General features: G+C 39.4%; 1 protein-coding gene across 1 annotated transcript in view; it reads right to left on the bottom strand.

Moving 5' to 3' along the window:
• Nucleotides 1-672: 672 nt before the first annotated feature.
• Nucleotides 673-11,800, bottom strand: part of LOC118421288 (UDP-glucuronosyltransferase 2C1-like) — a 24,659-nt gene continuing 13,531 nt past the window's right edge. Inside the window, exon 4 of the mRNA XM_035828516.1 lies at nt 673-2,098. Coding sequence (XP_035684409.1) covers nt 1,816-2,098 — 283 coding nt within the window. The 3' untranslated portion in view covers nt 673-1,815. The remainder of the gene's footprint in view (nt 2,099-11,800) is intronic.

Genomic DNA, 11,800 nt, shown 5'->3' with positions numbered 1-11,800 from the left:
ACGTCATATTGCATAACGATACCAAAAATACAGAAAATATAAAACTTTACTTGTACACCATCCCCTCCCAATTTGGTGATCGTAACCCAAGCCGTTTTGAAATACGAAGGGGGGGGGGGGGTGAAAAGAGCCCAGGTATACCAGTGGACTAGCCCCCCGCTGTAGTGACTATGTTGTGTGTGACCCAGGCCAATGAAACAGAGATGGGCACCGCCCTATGCGCCAACTTGGTGCGGGAAGGGTTTAACTAACTTTTCGTTGTTGTATAAAGTATAGTCAACAATAAAGTGACACTCCTCCTCTATCTTATTCAAGTTACAGTATTGGCAAATTCTTTGTTCAACAGGAATGCGGTTATGACGGCCTTTTTGACGACGCCTCAGGGGAGTCGTCAAGTGGTATATTTTGCATTCAGTCTGCAAAAATTCTAGGAATTGCCCAGGCATTTCCACAGGAATGCAGTATGTTGGGTATGCAAGCCCTCCCCCCCAAATCTGTTCCAGATGTATCTCTGGTATGCAATGGTGGAATGTAGGTCACACTTGCTCCCTGGAGGAATGTCCGTCTCGTGGAGTCTGAAGAGTATTACTGGAGAAGGGAAATTAATGAAATTTAAGCATGACAGGTTGTTTTAAGCAAAGTTGTTTCATAACTTTGTTGTTTATTGTCATTGTTAGATGAAGCCAGATGCAGAGGACCGGGTTCCTCTTACAGTATGTGCCGTTTAATGTCAACTTACAAACTGCCCCCAAAACAGCGTTAAGGTGCAGCTAAGTAAACTTAACATTTTTTTTCCTCCCAACATCTGCTTGGTCTTGATCTTTCATGGCCCATGGCCCATTAGGCGTGTACAGGGACCCAGCACCTAACAATCCGGACTCAGGCGCATATTGGTGTGTATGCTGAGCTTACATTGTTACCGGATATGTAACATTTTCAGTCCAATGCTAAGGCTACAGCAAGTTAAATTTATGGATAAGATCAACGCACGCATTAATTTTCGCGCATTATTTTTTCTTCGGTTAACATGGTGAACATGGCGAGAAAGTACCAAAATGGGTACATATGTTGTGTTGTAGGCTAATGGTTGTACTTGTAGAAGTGACACTAGCCAGGTAGAGGTGAAACTTAAAATTTAGCTAGATAGTTGTAAACGTTGCCCCAGTATGGAAGCCATGAGTGTTGTTGCCATGTTGGTAAGTGATGCCAGTCTACCACACTAGTGTCACCTTTACTACACTAGTACACGTCTTGAATACAGAAATGAATGCCTTGTTGGCTGTGATACCATGTTTCGTCGCTTCAATTTTTTTTACGTTTACTGCATTTATTTGGAAATTCGGCCATCTTGTTTTTTTTAACTTTTTTTTCGCCCTATCTCACTATTTTTGCCGTCTGCAGAGGATTTGTGGTGTTACAATGATAAGGAATATGATTATGACAACACTACTTTTAATGATGATAATGAAAAAGATAATAGTAATAACAAGGTTATTATGATCATGATAAGTGTAATTGGACTTCTGATAGTAGTTAGTTCAGTTATAATAGTATTAATAATGATAATGACGATAATAGTGCGAGTAAAAGGAATCATATTGAAATTGTTAATGATGCAAATAGATATAATGATTATAACACATCTATTATCTTCTAAAAGATATTATGAATTCACCTTGATACACAATTATCAGATCATTGGTCTTGAAGCTATGTGTTATTATGGTTAGAACGAAAACGCAATGTAAATGTTTTCACTCAATTGGTATCCACGTCCTTTGGGTCACAAGGCTGAAAACTATGTTATCATAACTTTTATTGTGACTTAAGTTTGCCGTCTCTTTTACAGCAAACCTTCCTACAGACGAAGGAACAGCTGTGCCACAGGGTCCCCAAAACAGCTGAACAGATGCCCAACAGGAACGCAGCCACGTCCAGCAGGTAGTACTGGTACCACGGCAGCTCCACGGCGCGTGCGCGGAGATGGGGCAGTCCGCCATGTTTGATGACGTGTTCTATCCACCAGACGGCCCGCTCCATGGGTGACTGGGGCTGGTCACGGTGCAGACGGGACAGGCGGGCTGCCGTCTCACGGTAACTAAGGAGAGGTGGAATGTAACAACAGATAAGAAACTTTATGATAAGAACAATTTTACAAGATCATATAGAGCTGGCTTGAGGTGATTTGTGGTTTAAGAATGGTACAACGCGCATATGCTATACTTACTTCAGCCAAAAATGTAACCTCCCAATTCATTATCACCTAGCGTTATGCAATTGTTGTTACCTTCGCTAAGAAGGTGATGTTTTTGGTGCCTTTATCTGCGCGTCTGTTAAATGCATTAGTCGCAAAGTCGCGGATTGCTCCTTGGGATATTTGGGAGGTCGTTTCCGGCTGGAATTTCTAGGGTACCGTCAAAGGGTACAGCCATCGAACAAACAAACTTGTCTCCAACCCAAGACCACGGGGGATGGGGTCAAACACCTTACTGATTGAGCCACACATGTGTTGTCTGAAACGTCTGACCGTTCCAAAGTCTATCCAGTTGCTTAGGTATCTCTTGCCTTTCGTAGAATGTTTCTTCATTCACAGCCAACAAGATATTCACAACATGAGACTTTTCAGTGACCAAATGTCATCTTTGTGAGGGCAATCTTCATTGGTCTATTACGTTCACGTACACGCGCTACAGCTCGAAAGCTGTATCGATTAGAACATATACCTTTGTCATTAATAGCGACAAGGAGGATATTCATGAGTATAATTTGATAATTGTTAAAGGTCTTTATCATTGTTTATGCATATAAAGTTGCCACCGAAACATCAGATGTTGTTGCAGATGTAAATAAACATACATAGCACATACAATATGTTCCCCTATCTCCCTCCATTTATGAATGAATGAAGACCTTTATTGTACAATTTTGCCCAACCGAGCTAAGTACAGGTCACAACAAGTCAGGCTATATGCATATAAAAGTATCACAAATCTAACACAAAAGTTCGGGTTCTTCTCGCTTCTTGGTAATGGTGAAAATATAGGACTGTATGGGTTTCGCTATTGTCGGTTTAATTGTCAAAACGCATGGGAAATATAAACTTGTCAGTGCTACTCATGTGTCTAAAATGAGGGAATCTACTTTCTATACAACTGAATAGAGTATGGATTGTGCCAGATTTATATAAAGCACAGGAAGTCGGAGACAGGGTAGACCACTCGTTACCTACACAGATGTTCTGAGACGGGACACGGGACACGGGTCTCGAGGATGACAGCATGGGGAAAGCGATGCTAGACAGAGTCTACTGGCCTGCTACAGTACTAGTGGTTCGGGTGGCAGGGGAGGAGCGACACCCGACACAAGTCAGTAAGCCAAGTAAGACACGGGAAGTCGTGAAACTTGAGTACAGGTCTCACCAAATTTGTTGATTTGGTTACATTCCCATAATTAACCTTTTGTTACCAAAGTACACTCAAGGACCAGGCAAAATAGCAACAAATCACAGAGTCGCAAAACAAACGTGTCAACATTTTCCAAGTCAACGCAATGTTTGGCATTGACGAGGAAAAATCATGGAATCAAATGTAGTGCTTGTCACACAGAATCCTAAACATCACTTATAGTACATATAACTATAATTGCAACTGACTATAAATTACTTAATATTCGAATCATTTGGATATAAACCACAATGTCGACGTCCGTCCTAAACAAACAATGTACCTTTTCTTGATGACTTCATTCTTTTTTGTTCATTATTTATTTATCTATTTATTTCATCTTAAGGACTCTTTGGTGGCCCCTTAAGCATTTTTTAAGATCTCCAATCAATTCATAATAGTCATTGTATACAATTGATAAGTAGACTGGATTGGTTAATGAATGAATAAAGACATTTATTGTACAGTTTTGCCCAACCGAGCTAAGTACAGGTCACAACAAGTCAAAACTTATTTACATATGAATGATATATCATAACAAACATATACAGTCAAACCTGCTCAAGACGACCAGCTGGGGGCGGGCCAAAGCGGTCGAATTAGACAGGTGGTCGCTGAGAAGAATATCAACTCACAACTGCCCGATGCATAGTATAAATGAAATTGAAAAAGATTCACTCTTTACTTCTGGATACTTTAAAAAAATTTAATAGACGTTTCGAAAGGCATCCTCCTTTCTTCCTCAGTGAAATGAAAATGAAGTTATACAATTTCTCGGAACAAGGAATAATTCTTATGTTCTAAATAAACAAAAAAGGTAACGGCTAAGCTGTTCTAAAATAAACAACACAGGTAACTATTGAGGTGTTCTAAACATACAAAAAGATAACTGACAAGGCAATATATAATACATTCAAGCAAAGTAAAAATAAACTAACAAGGAATAAGATAAAACCATCAATCACTTCAATACACTATCCCAAGCACAAGAAAGCTCAGTTCTCAAGCCACCCCTACGGTTTAGCGAAGGACGATGTATGCACTCGTAAATGGCCTCCCTTACCCCCCTCTCAAACCAGCGAGGTTCTCTGTCTAAAATGTCTGTAGTATCTAAATGCATAGTATAAATGGTTTCCGTTGTGTCTAAGGGCAAAAGGCAAGCACACGCACGCAAATAAGTAAATAAGCGAGGTGTTCAATGTCAAGACACACGCACACAAAAACGTAAGTAAGCCTGTTGAATTTTACGAAATTTTACTAAATTTTATTAAATGAAGACAAATTGGAACAATTGGAACAGGACCTTCCTACCTGCGCCAGAGGAACTCTACTCTAAAAGAGATATAACATTTTTCCTATAAATTAAATTTTTACCATACAACGAAATAGAGTCTGTACGTGCTGTAAATGTTGCATTACTGCGTCTACGATCGTTGGACCAGTGTTATAATGATAAAGACTTTTTTAAAAACTTCAGTAACAACAAAATTCAGATTGTTTAACAACGAAATTTCCTCTCATATTACAGTAGAAGGCCCCATTGACCCACCAATAATCCGCCGCCGTCTTTATGCTTAACATAACATCGTAATTTGGCAGTCAAAATCCGATGCAAACTAACCGATTTCGGCAAAAAATTGCGTTAGTTATCATCCAAAATCGGTGACACCACAAGGTTGAGAATGACGCGGTCGTTATGGACAGGTATTTGGTCCTGTGCGGTCAAATTTTTTGGCGGTCGCGGTCGCGTTGGCCAGGTGGTCGTTGAGAAAAGGTCGCTTAATGATTACGTCAATGGAAAAAAATTCGTGACCGAGATGAAGCGGTCGTAAAGGCCAGGCGGTCGCTGAAAAGAGGCTTGGGCAGGTTTCACTGTATACATAAGTATACCAATGGATTTGTCCGACTAGACCTACCGCATATACTTAAGACATACAATTCAGTAATACCTGTTGCTGGTGAGAACCTGAAGTAGAGCCTGGTACAACTGGTCCGAGGTTACCGTGCTGAAGTCCAAACTCACCCCCAGTCCCCTGGCCACAACCCGGGCGGCATTGCCAGCCTGATCCCCGAACAACGGGAAACAAACCATGGGCACACCGTGGTACAGGGCCTCGTACATACTATTCGCCCCAACGTGAGTGACGAAGGCTCTGGTCTTAGGATTAGCTGCAAGGCGAGGAAAAATAATAAATGTGTCAATGGGAACTTTTTGTGGAAGTTGAACTGCTTTAACAGTCTGTGATAAAGTCACAGGCTTTACTGCATTTTGTACCGCATTGTTCTAATCTTGTTGTTTACTTATTCCTACAGTAATCTGTAGTAGCTTTCAATTAGATATTTTTGATATTTCTATGTTTAAAAAGAGGGATATATATCTTTCAGCATTTTCAAATACTACCTAAAAGTCGTAGTGTCAAGTATGCTTTAACTCGGGATAGGATGCAGTAACAATGTGCATCAGAACCGGTGTTACTTCAAAAACATAATCGTCCGGGTCACGTTCGGAACAACATTCTCAAGAAGTAAGAGGAAATGTTTAACTTCTTGAAAACTATTATTCTTGAACCTATGATGACACATAACATTAGCGACCGTATGTATGACAATGTTTTCGGTTGAGATTGCATTGTTGGGAACGACAGCTACAAAACGGAATAGTGTAGTCAAGATTCGATGGGGATAGGTGCTAGGCGGTCACCAAAAGGCCTGCTATTAATTGTACATAGATCCTGAATGTGAATTACCACAAAACAATAGTATTTGCTTTCGTTACCCACCCAGTAGGTCATTCTGAGGCAGCCAGGATATCAGCTTGGTGTTGTTACCCAGACCGGCTGGCTTCTCTCCCGGGTACCGCCACACCACCTTCTGTGGAACCTGCCCCAAAACTGCTGCGAACATTTCCTTCTTTTCCATTGACATCGTCTGGACTATGGACCCGAAGCTGACAACGATCACTCCATCGTCTCCAGATGACTGCATGAAATCCTCCAGGTCCTAAATCAATAAACAAGTGACCGTAGGTGACATACTCTGTGACGTCAGTCTGGTGTATGTTGGTTGTTACCTCCATGAAATGTCATGGAGGTTATGTTTAACCCTGCGTTTGTCTGTGTGTCTTTGTGTAAACAAGATAACTCAAGAACGGCTGGGTGAATTGGTTTTAAACTTAGTGTGTTGGTAATGCATGATAAAAGCTGGAAATGATTAGATTTTGGGACCCCTAGCTATATAGCGACTTTTCTTGGTACTGGGTTTGCTATCTCGTGTTATGAACAAGCTATGGTCACGACTTTTTAAAGTGTTAGATAGCTCTTGGACTCAGGAATAAGTGACATAAGTTTGGGCTCGCTAGCGGCTAGTTCTGGGATGGCAGGGGCATTTTTGTCAAATACTTCTGAAGACGATAACTCAAGAAGGAAACAGCGGATTTTCATGGTTTTTGGTATGTAGATATCTTAGACCACGTTGTACAAAATGAAATACTAATTATGCAAAATAGGATTACATTTGCATAATTAATGAGAATATTCTATCATAGCAGTTTTTTTCTATGTATCTCTTATCCCGGACGTGATGTTGTCTTGCCATTTGGCTAGTAGATAGCTTACATTGTCATGTCAAGTGGGGGCAAGTTTAAGGATCCCCCCCCCTAACATTTAATTTCGGAACTGCATGGGCGTTTTTGCCGATACATTCCAAAGAGGATAACTGAGGAAAGGATTGACGGATTGGCATCATTTTAACCCTCAAACACCCGAGTGGAGTCCATTTGGACCCCAGGCGTAAACTTTGAAGTGCCATTTGAACATTTTTGATCTGAAGAAAAATTCCTTCTGTGACTTTGTCAGTCAACATCTGCTAAACCTTCTCGTAAGTTTTTACGAAGATTGGTACATTACTGTGGAAACTATAAAGTAAAATAACGGACCCCAGCAAAATCGTGCACATTTCAAAACAAACTTTTGAACCTAACTCCTGAACTACTTACCATATAACCACCAAACTTTTAGAAATTGATAAACATGTAAAACTAAATCCTCACAAAAAATTCTGTGTCATCACCAGATAATATGACGACATTATGACGTCATTTAGCTTATAAGGGCCGCCATTTTGGATTTTGACCAATGACGTCATGACATTAGCATAAATCATGAATTTCAAATCACGAAACTTACAGTGAATTTCATAGAATTTAATTGTTGTATGAAAACAAGTGTAGTTTACCAAGAAAAACTTGTTTAAATAGAAATTGGCAAATTTTGGCAAAAATATGCCTGTCATAATTACGTTGCCATAGCAACCCCAGAAAATGATAAACCTATTTTATTGACTTTAAACTTTTGCTAACAATATTTTGTGGTAAATTACCAAGTTTCGTAGCTTTAGCTTTAGCCGTTCATGAGTTATAAGCCATAAAAGTTGCTGAGGGCCTTAAAATTCCACCCTCTGGTCAGAATAGCTTTAGTGCAAAAGTGACCCTTCTGATCTTTTGCATAAATTATGATGATGAGCTGGAATCAGCAACACCTTAACATCTCAAAATATTCCTCTTACATTGAAGAAGCAATGTATGTACAATGATCACCGATAAGAATTGGAATTAAGATTTTATGAACAAAACAATTTGGGGTCCGTTTGGACCCCACTCGGTCATTTTAGTCGCAAAAAAAGGTCGGGTGCTTGAGGGTTAAGCATGCAGGTAGCTTAGGTAAAGATCTTTATAATGATATGCATGTTATGCAAATGAGGACTAAATTTGCATAGTTAATGAGGAAATTGTATGATTCCATCGTTTGCAATAACTGGACATCAATAAATGTAACACAATATAATAAGATATCAAAAATGGTAATGAGGAACTTATTTGCATAATCTATGTAAAAATTGAAAATCCGCTTTATAATTGATGATTAATGATGGAATTTTATAATTGTGACATGTGTACGTTGTATGATGAACAACACCATGCATACATTATGTTAATGTGTTCGTCAATGGCATGAAATTTACAAAAGCTCTAAATATTTCATGGATGTGTGAGGTCACCGAACTCTAGTTTTGTCTTCTTTGGCTTGTGACGTTGTGCTTATATCCTATAATAATTTTTTTCATAGTGTTGAATATATCGTTTTATCTAAAGTTGCTTAATATGTCTGTGTCAGGTCAAACACTACCTATTAAGCAACTCGAAATGTAATATGTATGTTGCGGCAACATTCCAACAATGTAACACGTTCTAACCATAAATGCATATGACAATCAACCACGCAAAATTTTTATTAGTATAATATATCAACCTAACCTCAATATTAAAAGCACATTGCCAGAACAAGGGAAAAACAGCATAGTGCAGGAAAAAATCAGTTACATATCATCAACGGCAGTGCCACCCAAACAGGAATAACAAGAAAGCTTCTGAAAAAAGCTGGCCGGTGCGTTTTTTGAAAAAGCCTGGATGTTAAACAAAATCACATGAAAAAGGAAAAACATCGAATTACTGAATTGGTCTGTCTTCTTTTAAAAAACATTACGAGATTTGTCTAACAAAAAAAAAAGTTGGGTTAAATTGACCGATCCATGCATGCATCCATGCAAACCAAACCGTTGAACGAACGGCTTCTCTAGCCTCTAAGCCGGTGCTACGCACCGACAAAAATCAACACACAGAATTCAGCGTCACACAAAACACCAAGGGGTCAACTCACAGTCACACTATAAATGAGTACGGACAAGAGGATGAAGATACAAGTATATATGAAGACATCATTATCATAATAAAAGTACCAACTATGTCCCCTTTAAAGTGTTAAGGGCCATTGGCCCGCAGCTACATAAAATTACCATAAATAGGTGTTAACTGTGATATTCAAAGTAGAGCGGAGTTATAAAACATATCAGGAACAGCTGGTCGCAGCTGTTGACATCATGAACAGCTTGTCGTAGCTGTTGACATCATGAACAGCTTGTCGCAGCTGTTGACATCATGAACGGCTGGTGACAGCTGTTTACATATTCCGAGCAAGGTGTTCAACTGTCAACTTGTGTGTATGGTAAAATCATCATCCTTTTCATGAACGTCTCCTTCAGTCCCTTATCATACCCCTAATTCGGTAAGCCAGCAAGGTACATCAGGAGATCACGCATCTGCTTGACAATATACAAATACCGCAAGACCAAAATAGCTAAACTTGCCCAATACACCGTAAGAAGCGCGTTTTGCAGGGGTGATTTCGGAAAAAAAATTTAAAAAAATAAGAAAACAACAACGGGACATGCAGATACAGATGCAAACGCGCGTAATATTAATGCACAAATCACGCATCTGCTTGACTTGCCCAATAACCGCAACGGCCACAACACGCAGACCTGGACCAATACACTGTGAAAGGTACAATTTGAAGGGATGATTTCTGAAATTATTATATCCATAATAAAAACAACTGACGCGACAACAACAACAAAAAACACCGTGCCATACACGCCGTGCACAAATATTTCAAGTAATCACGCATCTGCTTGACAATATACAAATATCGCAAGGCCAAATTAAACTGAACTGAACCAATAAAGCGTAAGATGCACATTTTGTAGAGGTAATATCTGAAATTTAAAAAAAAAAAAAAAAACGGGAACAAGCAAATACAGATGCAAACGCAGATGCACATATCACGCAATTACCGCAACGGGCACAACACGCAGACCTGTACTAATACACCGTGAAACGTGCAATTTGTAGGGGTGATTTCTGAAATTATTACATCCATTAATAAAAGCAACTGACGCAAAAGAAACACCGTACATCATCGTCCAAGTCTGTGAAGAGAACCTGCCAAACCACAAACGTATGCGACAAATGGAACATGCAGATACAGATGCGAACGCGCGTTACATTGACGATTAGAAAACATCACGCATCTGCTTGCAATATTCAACTAGAGTTTGGCGACCTCATACCTCCATGAATGTTTAGAGCTTTTGTTTAATTCATGCAAATGACTTAACATTAACATGATTTATGCATGGTGTTGTTCATCATCGAATAACGTACAGTACACATGTCACAAGTAAAAATCCCAATTCAAATCATTAATCATTAAGTTGTTTTGCAATTTTTGCATAAATTATGCAAATAATCCTCATTTGCATATTTGATATCTGCATATGTTCCACCGATTTTAATTAACAAGTGTTACATTTATCGAAGTCCAGTTATTGCAAACAATGGGATTATACAATTTCCTCATCAATTATGCAAATTAAGTCCTTATTTGCATAAAATGCATATCATTATGAACATCTTTGCCTAAGCTACCTGCATACCTAAAATGCAGCCAGTCTGCAGTTCCTTTCTGCAGTTATCCTCTTTGGAGTGTCTTGACAAAAACGCCCATGCAGTTCCGAAATTAAATGTTAGGGAACTGAAACTTGCCCCACTTTGTCATGACGCTAAAAGCTATCTACCACCCAAATGTCACGACCATATCACGCACGGGACAAGAGATACATTGAAAAAATTGCTATGATAGAATATCTCATTAATCATGCAAATGTACTCCTATTTTGCATAATTAGTATTTAATCTTGTACACATTGTCAAGCACTATATATAAGAAAGCCAGTCAACGGCTCTTTCTCCTATGTAAACTCAAACACTTCCGCCTTCCAACCGAAGATCTTGTGACAGTTTACATCACCTACATCCGTCCCATAACCGAGTACTGTGCCCCCGTGTGGCACCCTGGACTACCCAGCGTGCTCAGTAAGAAGATCGAATCTGTTCAAAGACGTGCCTGCAGAATCATTTTAGGACCTGACTTTACGTCCTACACCAAGGCATGTGACTTACTTGACCTACCCACACTCGAAGACCGTCGCGAAGTCTTAACCATGAAGTTCGCCAGATCACTGCAGTCATCTGAGCAATCCAGACACCTTCTCCCTTCTTCTCGGGGGGAAATAAGTGGAAAGTCTACTCGATCACCACAGAAATTAGACATTATACACTGTAAGACTGATAGATATAGGTCCATCGCTATTCCTCACATGACTAGATTACTGAACGCCTAATTGCCCTCGCTTGACACATATTCTTTGTGTTTTGAACTATTTGCCTGAAAGTTTTATATTTGTACTATCCTACGATATTCTATGAACAGTTTTTATATAAATGTCCTGTAATTGTATGGCCTGTAATGGTCTTGTTTCATGTTAAACTTCATTGATCAACGATTTTAACCTGTATATTTGGAGCTCCTGTTTCGACATTTTTAACTTGTGTAATGTTTTATGAATTGGAAAGTTTCCCACAGCATTCAGCCATTGGTTGACATGTGGCAACTGTGACTTCT

The sequence above is a fragment of the Branchiostoma floridae genome, chromosome 8 (assembly GCF_000003815.2).
Source record: "Branchiostoma floridae strain S238N-H82 chromosome 8, Bfl_VNyyK, whole genome shotgun sequence".
In the NCBI taxonomy this organism is placed as follows: Eukaryota; Metazoa; Chordata; class Leptocardii; order Amphioxiformes; family Branchiostomatidae; genus Branchiostoma; species Branchiostoma floridae.
Note: the sequence above shows the minus strand (reverse complement) of the source record. Positions and strands in the feature narration are given on the sequence as shown.